This window comes from Idiotropiscis lumnitzeri, chromosome 11 (genome assembly GCF_059441095.1).
Source record: "Idiotropiscis lumnitzeri isolate Australia: NSW breed Sydney's pygmy pipehorse chromosome 11, RoL_Ilum_1.0, whole genome shotgun sequence".
In the NCBI taxonomy this organism is placed as follows: Eukaryota; Metazoa; Chordata; class Actinopteri; order Syngnathiformes; family Syngnathidae; genus Idiotropiscis; species Idiotropiscis lumnitzeri.
In genome coordinates, this window is record NC_142401.1 from 6,886,310 (window position 1) to 6,910,144 (window position 23,835).

At 39.6% G+C, this 23,835-nt stretch overlaps 5 protein-coding genes across 5 annotated transcripts; 3 read left to right on the forward strand and 2 right to left on the reverse strand.

Moving 5' to 3' along the window:
- The first annotated feature begins 1,476 nt into the window (after positions 1 to 1,476).
- On the forward strand, positions 1,477 to 4,536 carry cdab (cytidine deaminase b). The gene is made up of 4 exons (XM_088309584.1): positions 1,477 to 1,716; positions 3,551 to 3,662; positions 3,869 to 3,926; positions 4,078 to 4,536. Exons 1-4 carry the CDS (start codon positions 1,530 to 1,532, stop codon positions 4,216 to 4,218), a joined length of 498 nt encoding a protein of 165 aa, XP_088165710.1. The 5' UTR covers positions 1,477 to 1,529; the 3' UTR covers positions 4,219 to 4,536.
- On the reverse strand, positions 4,461 to 11,946 carry LOC148327109 (dnaJ homolog subfamily C member 16-like). The gene is made up of 15 exons (XM_088309583.1): positions 11,574 to 11,946; positions 11,375 to 11,441; positions 10,945 to 11,081; positions 10,252 to 10,427; positions 9,697 to 9,881; positions 9,289 to 9,393; positions 8,823 to 8,981; positions 8,298 to 8,428; positions 8,041 to 8,218; positions 7,688 to 7,870; positions 7,533 to 7,609; positions 7,173 to 7,253; positions 6,979 to 7,068; positions 6,530 to 6,700; positions 4,461 to 5,866 (listed from the first exon to the last, which is right to left on the reverse strand). Exons 1-15 carry the CDS (start codon positions 11,759 to 11,761, stop codon positions 5,371 to 5,373), a joined length of 2,424 nt encoding a protein of 807 aa, XP_088165709.1. The 5' UTR covers positions 11,762 to 11,946; the 3' UTR covers positions 4,461 to 5,370.
- A 365-nt stretch (positions 11,947 to 12,311) lies between these two features.
- b3galt6 (beta-1,3-galactosyltransferase 6) lies at positions 12,312 to 17,128 on the forward strand. The gene is made up of 2 exons (XM_088310059.1): positions 12,312 to 12,584; positions 13,422 to 17,128. The coding sequence occupies exon 2, from the start codon at positions 13,432 to 13,434 to the stop codon at positions 14,449 to 14,451; it is 1,020 nt and encodes a 339-aa protein (XP_088166185.1). The 5' UTR covers positions 12,312 to 12,584; positions 13,422 to 13,431; the 3' UTR covers positions 14,452 to 17,128.
- A 196-nt stretch (positions 17,129 to 17,324) lies between these two features.
- On the reverse strand, positions 17,325 to 19,593 carry LOC148327111 (axonemal dynein light intermediate polypeptide 1-like). The gene is made up of 6 exons (XM_088309361.1): positions 19,390 to 19,593; positions 18,966 to 19,105; positions 18,730 to 18,899; positions 18,475 to 18,653; positions 17,549 to 17,713; positions 17,325 to 17,463 (listed from the first exon to the last, which is right to left on the reverse strand). Exons 1-6 carry the CDS (start codon positions 19,468 to 19,470, stop codon positions 17,428 to 17,430), a joined length of 771 nt encoding a protein of 256 aa, XP_088165487.1. The 5' UTR covers positions 19,471 to 19,593; the 3' UTR covers positions 17,325 to 17,427.
- A 323-nt stretch (positions 19,594 to 19,916) lies between these two features.
- On the forward strand, positions 19,917 to 23,189 carry tmem167b (transmembrane protein 167B). The gene is made up of 3 exons (XM_088309362.1): positions 19,917 to 20,102; positions 20,752 to 20,883; positions 22,350 to 23,189. Exons 1-3 carry the CDS (start codon positions 20,093 to 20,095, stop codon positions 22,430 to 22,432), a joined length of 225 nt encoding a protein of 74 aa, XP_088165488.1. The 5' UTR covers positions 19,917 to 20,092; the 3' UTR covers positions 22,433 to 23,189.
- Positions 23,190 to 23,835: the final 646 nt, after the last annotated feature.

Genomic DNA, 23,835 nt, shown 5'->3' on the forward strand with positions numbered 1-23,835 from the left:
AATATTGTCATGATTTATTAAAAATTTGTTGTCTGGGATGTTTGTATGAAAAGCCTAAACACATCGCCATTGGCATTAGCTGACTGTTATTACTCTTAGCATGGAGAAGGTTGAACTAGTCTGACAGCAACCGGGTGTAAAAAATAAACGGCTTGATTTTAATAGACAGGATGACTGTTTGTAATAAGTAACGGCAGGTTACATTTTTGTAGTGTTTGTATAGAAATAGTTGGTCTCTCGGGTGTCTGCCTTGCCATCAATGATGAAATTAGAGAACGAAAAAAAAAAATCTTAACTTGCCTGCTGAGTTCAATCAACAATGTGAGAAAGATATCCTGCACTTCAGCCGAAATGTTACAAAACAGCGGAGGGAATGAAGATAACAACTCCAGCGATTAATTTTGCAGTTAATGGCAGGAGATGTCATTCACCAAAACACTACATTAATCAAAAAGTGCAATTCAGCAGCTTGGTGCAGAAATTGTTTTCTCTGAGCTCATCTTCCACTCATAACGCAGCAAGCAGCCAGGTAGAGTGAGTGAAGTCTGCCGCCACCTGCCGGACACCACAAGCTACTGCAGTTTGACTTTTTCCAACTTGAGGAATCGGCATCCGTTTTTAGTGTCAGTCTTTGTTCCGACCTTTCTCAATGGTGACAACTGACACATTTATGGGTGCCTGATTACTTCCAATTCTTGTTGTTTTTTTGATATTTTTTAACGGTTAGAAATAGAACAATTAAACAACAATTAACCAATGAGATGAGAAAGACTGATGTACTCACCAACATTTTGAAACTGATCAAAAAATCAGGCAAGTGTCTTCTTTTTATTACACACAAATGATAATCAGTCTGCTTTCATGAAGGATGAGAGAAATCAGAGAAAAATTGCTGAGCGGCTGAAATCAGAGGATTTGGACAACTTGAAGTTGAACAATATCAAAATGAATTGATTTATTTGATAATCGATTAGTTGTCGATTAATCTATTAATTTTGCCACATCTAGTACACTTCACATCGGGGAATCCAAACATTTTACCTGTGAGAACCAGGTCACCCCCAAGGACCACGTAAGTAGCCTGCAGGGCTGTTCTAAAAATAGCTCACTGATGAACATGGTGATCAGTGGTGTATGTGGTGGTGAAAATGTAAACACAAAAATTCATCTGGTAAAGCATTGTTGATAATTATGAGAAATCATTAACACGAGCCAATGTCTGATTTCACAAGCGTGTATCAAAGTGGCAGTTCGCATTAATCAGTACTCGCGAAGACATTCTCAGTTACACAAGGTTGGGGGCTCCTGGTTTACATAATTCGTTTGACCTGTTAGCCTGTTTTGAGGGGGTGGTTAAAAAAACAAAAACACTCCTCACACATGTTGCAGACAAGCCAGCAGATGATTGGCTGTGACTGACCCTCTCCCCTTTTCCCACGTGCCACTGTTTCATTCACGTTTAAAACCTGGTCTGCACCAAACACTCGTCAGAAACCACACTCGCTAGCACTGACACAAGAAGGTCGAGAATGGACCAGGTGAAATACACGGGCGAGCTGATGCACATTGAGCGCACGGGTCTGAGATGTTTGACCAAGGAAACGGTGAAAAAGTTGATCCACCACTCTCAGGAGGCAAAGAAGCAAGCGTACTGCCCTTACAGCAAATTCAGAGTCGGAGCAGCTCTCTTGACCGTTGACAACTGCTTGTTTACAGGTAGTGTACTTGATTAATGACAATTCTATGCAATAATATATATAAATATATATATATATATATATAAATATATTTTTTTCTTTATATTTTGGCGTGATTACACAGAATTGTTGTTATTACATAACCATATCGGTAGCAAAGAATCAGCGATTTCACCCATACAGTCAAGCAATGCGGGTTAATAAATCAATTCAGAGTTAGAAAAGAAATGTGTACACAAAAAAGGCAGTAAAAATGACACACAGACCACTGTAATAAATAACTAGCCTTTTGTGGGTATTGCAGGGAAGAGGTCAGGTGGGGTGGAGTAGGTTAAGGTGGGGGGAGGTCATGGAACAGAACAGAACAGATGATTGTGCAATGTGACTTCTTTTTTTTTTTCTGTTTTGCTGTTGTTGAGTGACTCACTGCTATAGCGGGAAGCTCTTTTAAAATCCAGATTACTATTTTCATGTGATGCAATTATAAACAAGTAATAAGTAATACTTATTACTACTTTGAACACTGAAAAAACAATTACATTACTTTATTTGAACATGTAGGTGTTGGTTGTATAAGAATAAAAAGTGCTGAACTAGCATATTATCCGATTGGTCTAAATTGTGTGCAACCCAAAATTATATTTTTTTAATATCACTGTGATTATTATGAAATACTATCACTTAAGGAAAAAAATTAAACTAAATAAAATGCATTTACCTCATAGGGCCCCTTCGTACGCATTCATTTTTAAAAAAAAATATATGTGGCTAAATATTCCAGTGAACCGCCATCACCATTTTTTTTTTGTCAACCTACACCAACAACAAAGGCCGCCCTGCCAGGGATTTTCAATCATTATCAATAGTTCAGTTTGCGTTGTTGGCCTGTGCCAAGCGTTTCGCTATTTATGTGTTTGTATGCTTGGCAAAATATTTGGGAAGGGGTGGGTGGGTGGGGGGGACGTTTGCTGTCAAAGAGCTGAGAGTGCAAAGGCTGTTTGATTCCCAAACACACGAAGCTTACGGTACCGCCTGTTCTTTCCGAGGGGTCAACTTAAGGGAGGTATTTATCTGTTTAAATGGACAGACAATGCCCCGGGTCATTGAGACATCATCGATTAGAGTTGAGGTCACTCTACTACTGTGAAGATGATTAACGAAATGGCGAATTACGATGAACAGATGTCTTGAAAATTTTAACATAATTTATCATAGGTTACACTTTAAGATTACTTGTCATAAGGATGTGTAGGCCATTTTTGGGGGTGCTCGAGCACCACTCACTTGAATCTGAGCACCCCTAAAATTTAGGATTTTTTTTTAATTCATTTTTTCACTCTGTCCTTTTAAATCAAGCTAGTTAAATGTAGCTGAATATTTTATATTTTAACAATAAAAATGGCAATTCTAAATTATTCAATTGTGGTGTGCACGTACCTGGCTTGAACAAAGATAGGCGCATGGCTCAAACACTCATCACCAACACAAAACTATCATTATAATTCCTCGTTTGGCTGCATTTAATTGCAAACTATTGTTCATGTTGTCAAGTACGAGTTAGAATTTTCAAAAATAATTTTAGAGCAAATCTATAAGTGCGCTTGAAATGTCATATACCACACTGTTACGCCATCTGTTCTTGACTCTGCGGGAGCTTTGAGGCATTCCGTTGCCTCAAGATTGGAAGTTTGTATTTTGTTTTTGAGACAAGAGAAAGTGAAAATAGTTTGGTAGGAAAAGTTTGAGTGAGCCTAGAGCTAGCTATAACACTTTGTCACATAAGGAAGTCCACCACAAAGATAGTTTGCATGCAGATTAATTTCATCATTATACCGTAAATGTTTCTCATGCAGGATGCAACGTGGAGAATGCATGTTACAACCTGGGAGTATGCGCTGAGAGGAATGCCATTTCAAAAGCAGTGTCTGAAGGCTACACTGCATTCAAGGCCATTGCAATTGCCAGGTAGGATTAACGCTATTATCTGGAAGAAAAAAAAAAAAAAAAAAAAAAAACTATGATCACACAAGTATGCGTCACCGCTGCTTTGCTTTAAAACATGACTCAGTTCGCAGGGTTCAGTTTGTGACCTCATCAAACAGACAGTTGACAAACAAGTCAAGCTATGAAAGACTCGGGGAAATGTTTAACATGAACCTGTGTTTGTGTAGCGACTTGAGTGACCAATTCATCTCACCATGCGGCGGCTGCAGGCAGTTCATGAGAGAGGTACGTACTGAGCACTCACTGGACATCCCGTTTGGTACATCAGCAACATTTTACGAAATCGAAAAGAAAAACGGGGCCTTTGCAAAGATGATAATGCTCCATTGTGGTCTAAATAGCGATTGTCACACCAATTATGTAATGTGTCTCTCAGTTCGGGCCCAGCTGGGACGTTTACCTGTCAAAGCCTGATGGGTCGTACACGAAGATGAGCGTCAACCAACTGCTGCCAGCCTCATTCGGTCCCGAAGACTTGGACATGAAAAAAGTACTGGACATCGCCAATGAGTACTGAAACGGCAATTGACTGTAACTTGAAGTGCGCTTGGCTCAACGGTTGGCAGGTTGAAATTCTGTCAGCTTGTCAACAATTGCTGAACAGGTCCTTGTATTTTATTGAAGTTGATGTATTTATGCTAAAGGGATTCTCTTGTGTTGATTGCTGATCATTAATTATTTAATAGCAATTCAATGTGCTAATTAAAACTGTACCCGTGAAAAAACGGAATCATGTATATTTAAAAAAAAAAAAATACATTTATTAGTTGAATGGAGTGAAATGACATATCAAAACAATATGCACATATTTTAATAAATAAACTTGTCAAACTAATTCTTCTAGTTAGTCAAATGCCATAAAAGACTATTATTTAGTTCAGCAGCAAATTGTTTTTTCATATAATAAAAAAAAAAAAAAAGGTGAAACTACAAGTCAGTGCAAGCTCACTAAACGCTTAATCGTGGTAGATGACCTCCATAGTTCATGCATTTAAAAATCAAGTAAAAGATTGACTGTTGACTGACGGCCGTGATAATCAATTACACCAAATCACGTGTTCCAAAAGTCTTGTTCAGATGTGGCAGGAACATATGCATTTTTTTAAGATCGCACTCGTGAGCTGAATTGCCAATTTACTAGTATGCTCTTTGTCCTAACGAGTGAAAGTGAGTGCACTAGTAGAATGACTTTTTTTCTACTACAGCATTGATTCTCAAAGTATGGTACAAGATCCACTTTTTTTGCTTCATGGGCAGTGTTCAAATTTTGCAAAATGTTACATTTGCCGATTTTTGTGACAAACACTTGGAACTACTATGCTACTGTATATTAGCGCTGGTCAATATGCCGGGATGGTACTTGTTGTAAAAACTAGTGAGGACAAAGACGGCACTAATCTGATATGGACTAAACGCTCGTACCATAGTAGCAAAAGATTTTCTCAGTGTACTTCTCAGTGATTGGACGATTCAGTTCTAGCGTCTGGCCCGACTGGCTCCATAAAAATAAAAACATCCCAAATCCTGGAAACTAACAAGCAATCACCAACGCCAGCTCTGGAGAGGCACAAAGAAACCTTAAATGATCATTTTCCAAACGGCAGACTGTTGTGCAGTTGAAAAGAAAGCAAGAGCACAAAGGGTGAGCGCTACCTTGGCGACGGCGACCTCAGCTCTCCGTGGGGATGTTGTCGGCGGCATGGAGGGAAGGCCAGGAAGGGACTTGCCATCGAGGCAGCGTACCTTCCATCAACCTTTCCATCCACAGTCCCAGGCGGTCAAGCTTGTGGTGCACCTCAATGCTTGTGGCCCGACCGGAGCCTCTCTTGGACCGAGCCCCATCCTCGCTGGAATGGGATCGGGATCGAGAGTCTGTGCCGGACCGAGACCTGGATCGGGACTTTCTCCTGCTCTCAGAAGAGAACGACAGCTCCGAGACTGACGATGCGTCGCTCAGATCGTCGCCGGTGAAGACAGGTCTGAAGTGGCAAAAGTATTTCTTGTAGCCGTTCATGGCCAAGACGTGGCCGGAGTAGTCGGATGAGTCGTCATCATCGTCGGAATGGCTTCCACGGTGTGATGCGTCTGAGCACGAGCGGAGGAGTGAGGGCATCCAGTGGTGATGCTTGTCAGCGTTGAGGAAGGAGAAGTGGATAGTCTGAGTTCTGTCGCGGGAGAAAGTTTCAAATGACTTCATTGACAATTGAACACATTCAAAAAAAATCGCAGTAAGCAACATAAATCAGAACACTACAGCGTTTCCTTTCAGGATAAGTATTTTTTTTTTTTTTTATGAATACAATCCAACAAAATACTACCATGAAAAGAATTTTGTCGACGCGCACACAAAAACTTGATTTTTCTGAATAATCTATTTTATGTTGCAAAAATAAGTACACAATGGAAGACCATTAAAACAAAGGTAAAGCAATATTTGACATGAATTTGACCACCAGCAAAACTATTTTTAATGATTTTGTTTAGTAATATTTTGATATTTTTCTTTTAGTTGCACTTCTAGGATCTTAACTTTATAAGACACAGGCGTAAAACTCAAGGCCAGCAAAATTTTATTTTTTCTTGAATTTACCCAGTTTTACAAGCACATATTTTCACCAGACCTCTTCATATTAATGCATTTGCTCCCTTCTAAATATCATAAATTCCGATTTAAAATTTAATTTGTTTTTAAAAAAAATTCTGTATACAGTAATCCCCTTTCCAACATTTTTTCAGTAAATTCCACCGATTGATGCCAAAACATAACAAATATGTTGACAACGATGCTTATAATTCCTGAGCAACACAGAAAGAGTGGAGACACTTACCCGGAGAAAGAAAAGACCTCCTTGGCATATTTGCGCAACAAGGCGTTCTTGGAGGAGTTTGTGAGCACCAGAACAACATTGATGTGGCCCGGCCGCAGCTTGACCAAGTTACTGGTGTACGTGACGTCAGTCAGCTCCGTGACCTCCACAAAATCCTTCTTGGGTGGGCGGCTACATGGGCCGGGAAGAAGCGGAAATCACATGTGTGTTAAAATAAAGTGCAGAGGCATTATTTGGAGTTGTATACTTTTATTACAGATTGCTTAACTTTTCTTTTAACAACTTTAATCATTCTTGGTGACTTAACCAGAATGTAACCCAGAAAATAATAATAATAATAGACCATGGCTTCCTTCTTAAGCCCCGCCCCTTTTAAAAAGTATTATAGACTGGCTGAGTAGAAAACGGACCGTGTTGATCTAGAGCTCAATATATGTGACCACAGTTACCTGGAGGTAGTCGATTGACTTGACGCGTCATCGTCACTTTGAGGTTGCTCCTTTGGTGCTGGTTTCCGGGTTTTGGTCTCAGCCGGTTCACTATGAATGAATAAATAAATAAATAAACCGAACAGAAAAGGGAATCCTCTATGTCAAAAATCTGATCGGGTAAACTGAGTTGGAGAAGCCTCCCCCTCTCTCACCTGAAGGCCTGAATGATGACTGTCCCGAAAAGAATGAAGAGAGCCGAGAAGATCAGTGACAGGATTGGCATCATCTCTCGCCTTGAAAGAGGACACATCACATATTACTGTGAGGACTTGTAACGAGGGAGTTCAAATTTCAGAATCACTAACTCACACCAGCTCACAAGAAAAAATAAAGAAATGCATAAAATAAATCTTTCTAATATGTTCTGATAATTTGTTGCTGGTTATTCGCGGCAGAGCTCAATCCCGATCCCACGCAAAAATAACAAAAAAAAAAAAAAAAGAAAACGAGGATAATTGTATGATCCCTCTCCTTTTCATCACATGTAACTTCAAGACAAAATTTGCTCTTACCAGTTGGAGTAGAGAAGGTCATCGTAAATTTGATGAACGTAATCACAAGCAGCATTCAGCCACACAATTAGGAACATCTAAACAAAGATTGAACATTTCAAAAATGGCTACAACAAATTTGGGAAATACGTCTTGCGGTGTGTGCCGTATATTACAGGGGCCATCTCATTGTTGAGCTGCGGCAAGGTGGCGTCCGAGCTCAGGTAGGTGGGGTCCTTCTGAACGAGCTCCAGATGCTCGAGAAGGCGGTACTTGTCTTCTTCGCTGCCATTCCAACCGCCAATCAAAGAGCGGTACAGCACCTTGCCAGCCGGGCTCCGCCTCTCGAGGATAACCACCTTTAAGTGGCGTAGAAAAACATTTCTACTGAATATTGGATCACACATTTCTCCCCACATTGTGTCACATTTGAAGTTTTATGTTGCTTACTTTTAAGAGTTATATAAACATGTAATTAATGTTCTTTTTGATGATCAAAGCAAAAATATTGCGGGTTTATGCCACTGACCTGGGGGGAGACTACAGCCTGGTTGGGAAGCAGAGCCTGGCAGAGAGGCTGCTGCCGATGTTGGTAAACATACACAAACCGGAGCACCTCTTTCCTGTTGAACGTGGCAAAGTCCAGGAAGGCATTATTTCGGGGAAGAAAAGCTTGGTCATCGTCGGTGATTAGCAGCACGCAATACCTGCAAAAAAAAAAAAAAAAAAAGGTCAAATTCATTTCCTTTAAGTGAGAATCCAAAGTGAAGACCTTTGACGTCTTACTTCCTGCGTCGGTGAAACTGTTTGACAGGACACAGCTCATCAAAGAGCTGCTGGTTGACTAGACGGGGAACCTGCAGGAACTTGTTGTTGGAGACAAACACATCCATGATCTTCCAATTCAGTCCTGCAGCCTGGAACGCAAAACAAGTGTAAGGCAAAAAATGGTTAAGTGCTCTCGATCAATTCATAGGCGATGTCTTGGTCTCACAAGGTCATAATCTGAACAACATGATGACAAGGACTTTTTAAATAGGAATAGAATTAAACCCAGAAGTTAATCTGATACTGCCTGAATCAAAAACCTGTTGTAATTTAACACATGTGCATTAAAAAGTTTAGATGAATCAAAATTAAGTTGACCAGTTTAGGGTACACTACATATTGGGTTAAAAAAAATGCACGCAAAATTTCAAATTAGTACTGTATTTTTGCATTTGATGCCTAAAATGTCCATTTTACCCAACATGTGGGATTTAGAGTGATTTTTTTTATTATGAGACACATTTCTACACGAATGGAAATTACCTGGATGATATCCACCGGGTTTTTGGTGTCCTCTTTAAACAGCAGCATGATGGGGATGTATGAGTTTATGTTGAACTGGCGCAGGAGCTGAATGTTATGCGTCTCGCCCTGGTCCACGTAACCGAAATGAACATAATCTCTGAAGGCAAATGCTGTTAACTGGAGAGCACAAAGAGGAAAGCACTTTAAACCGGATAGGTTTTCGAAAATGGCAAGAGAACAAAATTTCAAATATTAGCAGTGAAGTACGTCTAACACAAAAAAAAAAGTGTACTGGTGTGTTGTGGCTTTTGCAAAAAACAAAATAAAATAAAAAATAAATAAAAAGTTAATTAATATAATATAATATAATATAATATAATATAATATAATATAATCACATACATAAATAAAAGCCTGCATAGTACATTATAAAAATTTTAGCATTCATAGTTTTTGAAGAGTGAATCTCATTAACAAGCCTCACCTTGTAGACAATGGGTATGTCGAAGGCTTGGTCAAACAAAAGGACGTTGGGCTTATTTGCAACATGCCAGCTGTCCAGAAAATGCTGGTAGTTGTCATCAGTAATCTGTGGAACAAACAGAAACCGAATAATTCTGGAACATATATGCACAGTTCCCACAAAGAACGCATTAAATTCAGGTTTTCTGGTGCTGACAAACGGACAGAAAAAACTAAACTGGGGGGATTTATAGGAATATATTGCTCACACCAACAAGCATGATGTTTTTGAAGTCTCCTTAAAAGTGATGATTTTGAAGGAATAAGGCCAGTTTCTAAAACACCTCATCTGAACTTCAAAAATATATCAGACATTTGTCACCCCTTTGCAGCCCTTGCCTAAACATGGCTATATTTGTGGGCTTTTCACCTTTTCCACTAAATTTGGGGGAAGCAGGTCCTCAATGAACTGTCGCAGGTGTTCTCGAACGATGGCCTGATGGAAGAAGGTCACTCTGCCGTTCACCAGTCCGATGATGGAGGGAGCGCGGTGAGCTCCCAACTGGTTGGCCAGACGACGCTCATAACCCAGGTCCACAATTCCGATTCCCACACCTGGTGGAAAAGCACAAATGAAATGAACTGCAGATTAACTTCACTCAGGAGAAACAAATAGTATTTGAATGTGCTTGTTACGCATCGGATACATATCTAATTTATATCCACAGAAGAAGGAGCAGAGTCAGATTTGAAAAAAAAAATTGAATCGTACTGTTTAAATTGCATGAACAACCAAAATGATACTTTGCACATTAGAGCAAAAAATAAATAAAAAAATTTCAAATTGACCTGCAGTGTGAACAGAAAGGGTTGACGATCAAATTTAATTAATTGTTGCAGCTGTATTTATAATTCAAGTTAGGCCAATGAGCAGCATTGACAACGTCAAGTTCATGGTGAAGAGGGGGAAAAAAAATGGCCTTACCCAATGGCTCAAGTTCCTGCACTGTCTCCTTCCACACAGGCTCTATGTGGATGCACGCAAAGCACCAATCGGAGGTCACTTTGATGAGGTACGGCCTCTTGTGGCTGTCTGGAAGGACATCGCTGTTAAACTGAGCGTGGTGAAGAAAGTACTTGCTGTCTGCGAAGTCCCTGGACCTGGTAAGGGCAGAGATGATATTGACCATTTTAAGGACAAGTATAAACTGAGAAAATGACATGATACAAAAATGTTTATTAACTGCCAAATCGAGGTTTAATGTTGCACAAATACATGACAGTTAAGAGTGTTAAAAGGCTCCATAAAAAGTGCCTTTAATGTTAACGAAGATTTGAAGGTGACATGTAGATCATTTAGACTGCAATGTACAGACCCAAAAGATGAATAAATAATATTAGCCGTTCTTACGCACTCAATAGTTGCTGCCTTGTGCCAACAACAATTTTGTATACCTTCTCTTGAAAAAGTTCAAAACAAAAACTGTCATCTAAATGAAGGTGATTTTATGGTTCCTTTTGTCAGAACATACAGCCAATAGCACTCAACACAAATAAATTGGAAATTTACAGCTAATCCATATTGTCACATCTCACTTATGGATGATGGGAATCGGCAACATAAAACCCCGATCGGAAAAGCCTTTATAAATACAAGAAAAACGTGGAAAGGTGTTACCTGGAGAAATGAAAGAAAGACTCATCAAAGAAGAAGCTATTTTGGAAATGTTGACGCTGTGATTGGCCAAAGGGCTCGTTTTCATCGACCTGCCCATAGCGGTCAAAGTTGGCCCTTCGCTCCTCATTAGACAAAATCTGTGAGCAAAACGTGAAAAGAACAAGTTAGTTACATACTGCCTTTTGTTTTGTTTTTGTACTGACACAGGGCAGGTCAAACTATGGAGGATCCCGGAAGTATCCTTCAGAATGAATGAAGCCATAATAGAGAAAGAGAGGAATGTGCTCAAGTCTCCAGGGGGAAAGTTATAGATTGGATTTGAAATGCATCTTTTATGACACACCTCTTATAGAAATATTACAGGTCTATTGATTCAAAGTGGCGATTGACAACAAGCAAGACAATTTTCTAGTTCTTGGACACCACACACCTCATACGATTTGGAAACCTTGATGAACATATCTTCAGCAATGGGGTCTTTATTTTTATCTGGATGCCTGGGAGGAAAAACACATTGGAAATTTTAAAAAAGTGAAATATCAGGTTCAAATGTCTGGTGGCCAAACAGACGTTCAGCTGTTATTTGGTAGCACACAACTGTGGGAGTTGGGTGGTTGCAGATCACTCACCATTCTTTGGCAAGGTTCTTATATGCCTTTTTGACTTCTGCTTGGCTGGCACTCCTGCTGACACCAAGGACCTTATACGGATCATATCCAGAGGTTGTTTCCACCAAACGCTCTGTAAAAACTAGCAAAAAGATGGCGAGCGCCAGTGGGCATGGCCCAGGATGTCGGCGGTTTCTCCCAGCAGTCATCGCTTGTCACTGTCCGTCTATGCTCACAAGCAATGGCTTTTAAGCAAACCCGTCGGGCAACGATACATGAAGCAAAGCGATAACATTAAAATCACTCTTTAGTCTTTCACGATTAAGATAGAAAGAGACATTAAGGTGTTTTAAAAGCCGGAGGTCAGTATTTTTCCGGCTAATGGTGCGCGTAAGCAAATTGTCACTGAATGCGTTTCCGGTTATGAATTTAAAAATAAAACATATAGTTAAATATATCTATCTATCCATCCAGAAATTCTCTGAGTTTATCCTCACATAAAATACATTAAAATCAATTCGGATGGTTACATTTCCATATTGAATAAGGGATCGTTCAGAATGCTTGCTGAGAGGCCAAAACCCAAACCCTATTGTAAAATCACGTGTGTAAAATCATTTTGAGTCTACCCCCTTCAGTATCATTTTTTAAAAGACGTGTCCTTGTCATAATACACATGCCTAAGAGATGAAGCATGATAATAAAATATGTGCCATTTTTGCGTTTTATTTTTTGTCTCTTTTCGGATGCTACGTTTCCGGTTTCCACTCCATCACCGCCTCCTTCATTTCGTAAATGAAAATGAAAACGTCCACTTCTGCCTCTGTACTGGCTCTACAGGTTTAGACCGTTATTTTTGCGTGATTCGTTTTGTCTTCGTCTAACTTACGCACCATGTGTGATTTTGTTTTTTGTGGAGAGAGTTGCCAGAGTGCGCAGGGCGTCTGCACTCGGTAGCCAACCTCAACGTTAGCAAAGCTGCACGGCCTGCTGTGGCTCGACTATTCACCAAAGGGCCACTTTACTGCACAGGTAAATAAAAGTAAAAAAAAAAACTAGCATGGCACAACAAATGTTTACATTGCGCTATTGCTAGAACTAAAACGCACGGATAAATACTGTACAGTAAACAGACGTTGCTTCGTCGTTAACAAATTGAGCGGCTAATTACTAATGTTAACGTAGCATAATTGTTGTCAGCCTCCTTAACCATAATCCCAGCAAACTGGTGCATTTCCACAATTCTTCCACTGCTGATAGACTAACTATAACTATATTGCATCTGAAATCGAATGACTGTATTTCATTATATGGCAAAGGGGTACATTTATTTATATGCAGACCATGCTCAATTAAGTAGTTGCAGACCTTCATTTTGTATATCTTAACATGGTTCCTGATTTGGATGTTAATACCGCAATCCAACTGTGCGTACTTACTTGCATTGGGCACTTTTGTAAAGAAGAGGAATGAGACCAATAAGGAGTCGACTAAGAAGTACACAAATAAGACTAATAAGCGGATTTGAATAGTAAATTAACCAGCTAATGATGTTTAAATATACCTCTGCCGTGAGCATCATGCATGGACACTTTTTTTTTTTTTTCCCGCCTTAACAGATTTGGGGGCTGACCATTTTTATGAATAAGGCCCGAACTGTACTAAGATCGTGTCTTGAGGGCAGGGGACTGACCAGCAAAAAAGGGTCAAGTTCTCAACTCTAATTGTGTAATTCAAATCAATTGTGGTGTTGTATTGGTCTGAGATGCCAAAAATTGTGTCAGTGTCCAAATATTTATGGACCTGCCTGTATATTTTGATTTCATGACCACAAATGTGTTCCCCCCCCCCCCCCCTCCTGTATCACAGGCTCAGCACCATGAATTTGGTTCGTCTAGTGTGCCGCCACAAGACTGCGCTGTTCCTGTGCACCGTGTGCACTTTTGCTTTAGTCCTTGTCTTCTTGGCCAAATGTACCTCAGAAACGCTGAAGCAGGGTCATGCTGATCCACCGGGCTTAGCCCCACGCGCCAGCGCTTTACATCCCCGTCCAGAACAGCATGACCGTTCCGCCCCTTCTAAAGATGTGTCAGCATTCCTTGTAGTCCTCATCACAACTGGGCCCAAGTACACTGAGCGCAGGAGTATCATCCGGAGCACATGGCTGTCCAAGCGGGCTTCGGATGTTCTGGCCATGTTTGTCGTAGGAACTCTGGGGCTTTCCAATGAAGACCTACAGAACCTCAACCTAGAGCAAGGACGGCACAAGGATCTGCTCCTACTCCCTGACTTGAAAGATTCTTATGAGAACTTGACCATGAAGCTGCTGCACATGTACTCCTGGCTGGACCATAATGTGGACTTCAAGTTTGTCCTCAAAGCAGATGATGACACGTTCGCTCGCTTGGACCTCCTTAAAGAGGAGCTGCGCGGGAAAGAGCCCGCTCGCTTGTACTGGGGTTTCTTCTCAGGCCGAGGGCGAGTCAAGACAGCCGGGAAGTGGCGGGAAAGCTCTTGGGAGCTCTGTGACTACTACCTGCCATACGCACTGGGCGGCGGCTACATCCTATCATCCGACCTGGTACGATATGTGCATCTTAATGCCGGCTACTTGAAGGTATGGCAGAGTGAGGACGTGTCTTTGGGGGCGTGGCTGGCTCCGGTGGATGTTCGGCGGACGCACGACCCGCGCTTTGACACGGAATATAAATCCCGCGGTTGCAACAATAAATACTTGGTGACTCATAAACAAAGTCTGGAGGACATGCTGGAGAAGCACCAGATGCTGCAACGTGACGGCAGGCTCTGTAAGGAGGAAGTCAAGCTGCGACTTTCATACGTGTACGACTGGGGTGTGCCGCCCTCGCAGTGCTGCCAAAGGAAGGAGGGCATTCCTTAATTTATCTCCGCCGACATCCAGTCTTTCCTTATTTCGTTTACACTACAAGCCCCCATTGTAGCTTTGTGTTATCCTCATAAATCACCAAATGATTGGATTTGATCTGAGTGGATGAAAATAAAAAAAAAAATTGCAGAAATGGAAGAACGGTATTACAAGCCTTTCCAATTTTTTTTTTTTTTTTTTTTAGATACCAAGAGCAAAGCACAGAGTATTATCTATTAACATGCTATGCTTGATATAAGGCATTTCCCCTTTTCTACATATTAACTTTCCCTAGATCCTAAAGTACATCCTGGTTAAGTCTGACCACTGTATTTCCTCTCAGTGTGGCCTAGTTGTGCTGTGTATTAATCCAAACGCCTCAACGCAAAGTAGTTGCTAGCAATTGCGCACAGGTGTGCATGCCCCTACTTGCGCCACCTACGGGGCGACCAAGCTCAGCACGGGGAAACTGACCAAAACAAAACACTACAAAGGCTCAACATGACAACCTGTTTTTAGCCATCTTTTTTTTTATTGTTATCGATTGAAATGACATCACAGGTTTAGGTAACGACCAATCACGGCTCAGCTGTTGGTCATGTGATGTTTGCAAGCTTACCGCTTAGACATTGTGATGTCCTTTTCAGTTGAGAGCAAGTGACAGTAAAAGACAACTAATGAGGATGGGGTCATTCTAGTACATGGATCTTTGAGGAGTAATTAAAAACTAGTAGCAAGATTTGCACTAATGAGCGCCATTCTTAAATTCACAGAGAACAACTATCCAGCTCTCAGCAGTACTAGCAATGCTAAGCTAGCATTAGCACTGTAAACAAAGCGTTGGGAGCAGGACTTGCGTGATCAAAATATGTTACTATCACATGGAAGTATGGGGCAGAATTACACAAAATGGTTCCTGGATTCCTCTGACGGAACAAATTGTCAGTAAATTTCCACGTCTTATTTTATTCTTTGGTATTTTAGATAGAGCTTCACTGAGCATTCATACCCAATTGCAAGGGGATTTGCTTTTTAGTGTCGAAAGATCCGTTTTGCACATCTAGTGTTTCATGTTATGGTGATTTTTTTTTTTTTGTATTTGAATTTTCATGTCTGCCTTCTTCAGCCTTGATTATGTCAATACTGTCAGCTGTGTTATATATGACCTTTATTTCCTCCCTTTGAAACTCTTCCTAATATTTCTAAACTTTGACATTTAATTGAGCATCTTTCAGTCAGTACATTCACAACTGCCGTTATATTTTATGTTGTAAAGTCATTTGTTAAACTTGTATTTATTGTTAATTTATTATGCAGTGAGCACACAGTTTTTTTTTTTGTTTGTTTTTTTTTTTATGTCGGTGATTTTGCATTTCAAAATTATGATGAAAGAGCCACGAGGTTTACCGCAAGTGGAGTTCCAACAGAAAGGCAAACTGGTTGAATGTGTTTTGTTCGGCAGGCCTTCCTGTACCTTCATGATATAAGTCACATGTACAATGGACGGATAAATCAAGTCAGCTGTGCGGCAGCGTTGCCGACTACAAACGCTATTTCAGAAAATGTCAACGAGACCAACGGTTGCGCCTGCGGGTCGTGTTTTGTTGGTGATTTTTTCATCTTTTAAGATGTTTTTCCTCAAGTTCACCTCACTGTCATCATGCCACAGCTGTTCCAAAACTACTGTTATAATAGAATGGATGATAATGTGACATAGTTGATACTATTTTCAAGTTGTTTTTTTTTTTTTATTGTACATTGTCATCCTCCCTGGATGTGTTATTAAAACGATGTGGTACTGTCGTATGTATTCGTTGTTTGGGTGGTTTATGCTTATTTTCCATTTTAGTTAACTTGGTCGAACATGATTGCAACAATCAATCAACTAGTTATATTGATAATTAAAATGCAGTTAATTGCTACAGTATAGGTGACATTGAGAACAGTTAAGTCATTTTACAGATACAATAATTAAAATGATGGAAGTCATTTTTTGATGGATACTGCTTTTTTTCTGCATTTTCACTATCCTAACACTTTTTCATGCAGTGTGGCGTACAATATCAACATGGCTGAATTTATCGATTTAAATTTCCAAAATCGATTTGATACGTAAATTTGATTTTCCATTCAATTTTGATTAATTTTTTATTCACACGCCGTACCAATTTTACTTTGGTATGGAAGGCATTCTCAGAAGAACCAATTCTGCAATAAGTACAAACTGCTTGCTGTGACTTGGTGCATTTGTAAAAATATCTTAAAAATTGAAGCCAGTGCAGCTACATTAATTATGTATATTTTATTTAACTTGATCTGATCAAAACAATAAATAATTTGCCTTCATGCTTGTTGGCGCTGACTTCACTGCTTCCTCCATTTTATTTTTTTTTCGATACGCTACTTTGGCGTCGTGACAAGATCTCGTGACGCATGAAGTCATGTAAATTTATGGGGGAAAAGATGTTATTAAAGGTATTGATGTATGATTTGATAAATAAATCAATATCAGGCTATGAAAAGGAAAATAGATTAAAATAAAAAAAATTTTTAACCCAGGCCTGATCTACACCTTCCAGAGAATATGAGTCAGAGGGAAAGGGACAAATGAGAATAATTCAGACAAGGTAAATGTTTGAATTGTAAAAAGTATGTGCTCAATATACAAAATAAAACTTTGTTGGTAGGATCATTGTTCGTTTCTTTCATATTCTGCTTTTATTTATAACGCTATAATATTATGCGGGAATCATATGACCACCAATGTCTGTTCATTGAGTTGACCCCGGTTTTTTGGGGGTTTTTTTTTTCATTCTATGGTGATCTCACAGCCGCCCAGTCTGTGGTCATCTTACATTGACAACTTTGACCTTTTCAATCTTTAGAGCTAACTTCACTATGGTAATATCCTCAAAACAGATGTAAAAAAAAAAAAAAAGAATATGTTTAGTTCCGTTCAGCAGTGGGATAATGCAACCCATGTCGGTGAAATTACTTCTTTGCTGAGAAGTGCCCCTCCAGTTGGACCTAAAGAGACGGAGAAGTAAAAATCAGAAAATGCGATACACTTAGAAGACAAAAGTATCTTTGCTGTCTTTTTGTGACGCGTGACCTTGAGCTGCTGGTTGTTCTTCCTCAGAGTCTGAATCTCCTCTGTGTGCTTCTTTTCCTGCGCTTCCTCTTTTTCAATGGCCATTTTTTTCACGTCCACACATTTCTTTTTTTGGTGATCCAGTTGCTCAATCAGCTCTTCTTTTAAGTTCTCCAAATCAGAAATCTACACAAATAAAACGACATAAAGCATATCAATAGAAGTCAATGTGCTGATAAAACGTTGATGGGATCAAATATATCTGGTACTCACAAAAAAACGTTTGGCATGTTGGGCTTTCGGATGAAATTTCATGATGACCCTAAAATACACTGTACAGCAGGCGTGGGCAAACTACGGCCCGGGGGCCACATGCGGCCCATTAAACGTTTTAATCTGGCCCGCCGAACTTGAAAAAATTAAATGAATAAACCTTTTTATGTAAAAATAAAATATTATTAAATATTATTATAATAGTATTTTTTTCTCCGATGAGGTGAGGTTACCAAAACATTCCATCCATCTGCCCCTCAGTCAAATTTTAGAACCCATTGTGGCCCGCCAATCAAAATGTTTGCCCACCCCTGCTGTCCAGTATTATTGCAGAACTTTCTGTTCTTTAACAGGCAAAATTCACCACAGGTGTTTGACCCAACCAATACATTTCCAGGAATGTCCACTTCGATGCCTTTCTGTGACTCCTCCAGTCTCTGTAGCTCTAAAGGAACTCATTCGCTGCCATTGACGGGTATAGAAGTCAAAAAGTACATTCATTTTACCTGGGCAAAAAGTAGTGAAATATTAAAAAATTGGGACACATGCATCCAAAAGTTTAGAGTTGGTGAAATAAAATGCACATATTAAGGCGAGAGTGGGTTCATCCTGAAATTTTACCCGAAAGCTGAATAAGCTCAATTTGTCTGTGTTTTGTTGTTCTCCAGTCTTACTCTGTTTTTGAGGGCCACCTTGTCCTGTTCATCATGCAGAGCTTTCCTCATGCCAAAAACCATGCTGCTCTCATAGAACGTCTGATAAGCAGCAATGGTCATTTGGATCTCGTCTCTCACCCGCAGCAACAAAAGACCCCTCTCGGCACAAATGAGGACCACCTGTCTGATCAGTTCATCTAACGAACGACAAATGTGGATTGAAAATTGACACACGACTAACTGAAGGGTATTTTTTCCATCAAGAGGCCTTACCAAAGCACTCAGTGTATAATTGCCTTCTCAGAGGGCAAATTCCAGTTTCCATGGCACGTGTTTGCAGCAGCTTCTTGTCCAGTTCTTCCTCCAGGTTCACCACATCCACACGAGTGGATGGTTCACTGCACACATGCTGCACCCACTCTTTGTTTGCTCCCTCCCATTTCCTGACAGGGAGAGACAACAATAAATCACACTGCTGGGTGACGCGGACTCAAGAGCAATTTGGATACCTGGGTGGAAACATGAGATTGAGAATGTCCTCATTTTTATGCTTGATTTCTTCAAGCGTGGCCACTATGGATTTTCGAATACGTAGCAAAGAGTCTGCAGGCTGCTGAGGTTTTGACTTGGGGACTTTTGGAGGTCGTCCCTGAAGCAAGAAGTGTTTTCTTTTTATTCATTTCAGCACATTTTAGCCCGTTCCTGCGCAAATTTGCACCAGATTGTTTTGTGTGTAGATCACAAAGGAGTTCAGAGTTAGGAAAAGTGTTGCTGAACGGAAATCTCTAAAGAAACAATTCCAGGAGGAAGGAGCAAAAGAAAAAAAAATATTTATATGGTTGAAATGCGGCTATAATATATGATAAAATATGATCTGAGTATTGTGTATCTATTTAAGATATTAATACTTTTTTGAAACCAGGTCCTACTCACCTTTGCTGATTTTTTATCTGCACTTTTAGGAACTAAAACTGGACCATCATATTTGAGGAGAGATTCGGCGGGTGCATTCATTGTGAACTACAAAAATTATTTAAAATCTATATTTTCAGAAGAAATTCCCGAAGATTCAGTCCCATCACTCATTTTTCTTGACCAAGACTACTCGACTTTCATATTTATCTGGGCTAATTTTGAAGCATTGCATTACTTGCAACTGCGTTACATGAGTGGTTTACTATTTGTAATCTTGCCACTTGCGATACGTCACCGGCAGTGACGTCATCACTTGTCATTGACGGCGTGTTAAAAAACAGACGTGATAAGGGAATATCTTCAATGGCATGTCCAAAATAACGTTAACAGTAGGCCGAGTGAGGTTTAGCCTAATTAGATCATAGTCAACGCACAATCGATTAATATGTCTGTGCGTGACACTCATGCACACACATTAATCGCTCACTGAGTGGGTGAGCGTGTGTCTGTCACCGGGTGTTGTGAATCCCGAATTCCACCAGGTGGCAGTCGTAAGTTATGGACGCCAAGCAAAGAAGTAAAAAAATGTTTGAAACCGGAACTGTCAATCCAGTGACTGCGAAGTCGATTTCGTTAGCTTCACTTTCCCCAAAACACACGATGGCGATTTGATGGACTTAACTTAACAGTCGCGTAACATCGATTAAAGGCCACTGCGAATATGACAAATGGTAAGTGTTATTTATTATAACGCGAGTTAAATAAATGTCAGCAGCAGACCTTGGCTGACGAAAGCTAACGTTAAGTTAGCTGTCTACGTGGCCCGAGAACTGTCGCTTTAGTTATCCAAACTGAGGCTGCTCTTCTAATTTATCTCGATTGATCTTATGATGTCATTTGAATCACATTCGACTACCGTGGTGAAACTATCCCTTGGCAAGCGCTGATTTTTATTTTATTTTATCTTATTTGTACTCAATGCTACATTGAGATCTGGTAACTATCTTCGACCATTCTACTCGGACATACACTATTTTTTAAAACAATGCAATTCATAAATAGTGTTATTGCATCTTATCGTATTTTTTAACCTGCGCCAAGATCATCCCGTCAACAACGTTTATGTTATGTCAATAAAAAAAAAACCGTTTGAAGTGCTTTAATGCTTTGCTTACTAGTACGCATGCATGCAATCGTAAATCAAAACAACACAATGGATTACATGCATTCACGATCCCATAAAGAGCTTAAATGCACAAATCAAATCGACAATGAACTGTTGCTTTGATGTCGTCAACATGATGTAGATCATATTAATGTTTATTTTCATGACTTATTTTTACAAAAGCTATTTGACCCTTCTGCACCCCTGGTCTATAGTGTACTCTTTCGATGGCATCCTGGTGTTTGGGCTGCTCTTCATCTGCACGTGTGCATACTTCAAAAAGGTTCCTCGACTCAACAGCTGGCTGCTGTCGGAGAAGAAAGGAGTGTGGGGAGTCTTCTACAAAGGTAGGGGTGTCTCACGCTGAGGATCACAAATGGTGCCAATCAATAGCGGCTGCTTTATTAGATTCTGCCTTTTAAAATGGTTGAATTTGGGCTTTCAGCAGTCCAGGGTACCCCTGGTTTACAAATAAACTGCTCTATGAAAAAGCTTTTCAAACAACTATTGCCATTCGGCTTATGAACGGCCTCAGATTGCTTGCAGGCACAGCATATGCACAGAATGCTCAGTTGTGCTTTTTCTCAAACAGCGTGAAAGTCACTTGCTATATGCGTCATGTATTCCACATACAGATGCATACTGTGACCGATAATAATTGAGTTTTGCTGTTAATTAGTTGTCAGTGTGTCTCCCAAGGAATCCAAGTGCAAGCGATTATATTACAAAGTCCGTGAAATTATTGCAGGCTTGCTGAGTCTTGTTACTTTATTGAAAAAGTGGAGTGACAAATCTAGTGATGTTTTCCTTGTGTTACTCGAGGCTTTAGAAGACTCAGACTCTCTTCTAGATGCTGTTAGAGCAAGTGATGTTCACACCTACAGACCTCCAGACTACCAAATTAATCAACTTGGCTGATTTGGCCACTGTCTTGTGCTTAGTGTAGAAGGCGTTTGATTCCTGCAGTAGACGGAAAGGATAAATGAGCCCTGAAATGTCGGTATCCCTGAATATAGACACAAAACGGCCTTCAGGACTTTTGACAAACAAGTGCTTGAGTTGACAAAAATTAAAGCTTGTGTTATAATTTGCTTCATCATGATTCCTAATATTTTATTATACATTTTATATTATTAAAATACCTGGAGCCTCTTTGTTTAAAAAAAAAAACTTACACATTTTCAAATAGATTAATGCCACTTAAGCTTAATAATGGCCTTTTATAGAGTATCGCTGATAAATCAACATTGGTCAATATGTAACTGATGTATTAACATTTTTTTGCTGTGCGGAGATGCTGTTGTTTTTGGTGCTGCACTCTGCCTGGCCCCTCCCCCTTCCACACAAACACACTAGCAAAGGGCAAATCAGTTCTCGCTGGCTCAATTGGCTGAGAGAAAAGACTAGAGAAACTGTTAATTATTTTTTATTTATTTATTTATTTATTGTGGTAAGATGTGACTTGTAAAAGAATATGCTACACTTCAGTGACTTAACATACTTGTGGAAACACACTGGTAGGGCACTAAGAAGAGCATTCTTTTGTTTGTTTTTTTTAATCATGCAGGTTTTAGACAGTCTACTAGTGTTTTAATACTGTTGTCTTTGTTGTTTGTAAACAAAGAAGTTCAACTGTTAATTCCCATGTCCACAAATATCTAAGACAACAATTATACAACGATTTAAGGCTTTGTGACAAACTGGTAATTCACATTACAATCATAAGTTAATAGAATCCTAGTATACAGCCTAAAGTCCTTATTAACCTTTGTGACTTTTCAGTAAACGTAATCTTTTGATTCTTTCTTTGTAGCTGCAGTCATTGGGACACGGCTCCATATTTCTGTGGCGATCTGCTGTGTGATTATGGCTCTCTATTTGATCTTCCTGAAATGATGAAACCGGAGTGGATTGGGAAGCTTCGGATGGGCACAAGCGAGTGCTGGACTCAGTGAGGTCATGCCTCGTCCTTGTGGGACAACTCGTGGACTACGTGACCCATGACGTCACATCACCTCATGGGCTTGCTTTGAAAGAGGAGTCAGCGCTGCCCCCTACTGGTGACTGGGGAGATAACTTCTCCCAAAACAGATGAGGTCATCCTGAATCTACGTCATAGTTTTATTGCAGAGAAGTGGGTGGGCACTTTGGTGTCACTCTTGTTTTCAACACATGCAGTTTTTGTCTTATTCGTTCACATAATTATTTATACTGAAGGTGTGACAATGAACCATTGCATTGTTTGCCTCTACAACATGAATTTAGGTCAGATGAGTATTTTAAAACCGATGATCAATTCTACATCTCTAATGCTTCTTCAATGACTGGATAAAGAAATAATATATGATGTGTTTTCACACAATTGTGAAACAGGTTTTTGTACAACACAAAGCCCATCCAATTGTGGATAATATATATTAATTTGTCTAATGATTTCTGTTGCAAATTCATGTTTGTACAAATTGGACCAACATGTATATTAAATCTGCCTCAAATATGCCTATAATGCAAAATAAGGACAGTGGTTATCTCACCATTTCATGCTATTGAAAGAAATGATTGGGGAGCGGGTCTAATGGAATTTTGAGTAAAATGTTAGCAACACAACTTGTATGTTTTTTTTTCTTAATTGAATAAACATAACATTGCTTAACAGAGTCCCACTCTTTTTGTGTAACCTTTATCCAGTGAGTGACACAAATTCAAAATAAAGCCTGATGTCAGCTTCAAATCAAAATCGGTTTCAGTGCAATCAGCTGCTTTACACATCACAGCGTAATTTCTGCACAGTCTTACTTTATAACTTCCTTGTAACATACTGGAATTTGTGATTCCCGTCAACCAGATTCACTTGACTGAATGCATCGCAGACTGATTGTTTCAGTTTACCACATTTGGGAGAACATCCATCTCCAGATCCCACAGATAATTGTTTTACTATGTAACACTTAAACAATAAGTACACATTGTGCTGCTTGTTTGACACAAGAATTTGGATAGATAGCAACTTAGAATATAAATTGTTATATTGATCCATTGCCAACTACTGTTAGTTTGTCAACTTGGCAATGTGTGTTGAATAAAATTAAGTGCAATTGTTTGCGCATTTGACTAACATTTACCTTTTCAAAATAAGCATATAAATATAATCCAGCAGTATATTTTTCTTACCAAACTGCTTTTTATAATAACTTGAATAAGAATAATTCTTGACCTCGGCTTTTAAAACGAGTTATTCATCAATGTGTTGCAACTAATTAAAATTAAACACTTTTAAACAATTAAAAGTGCCACAATTA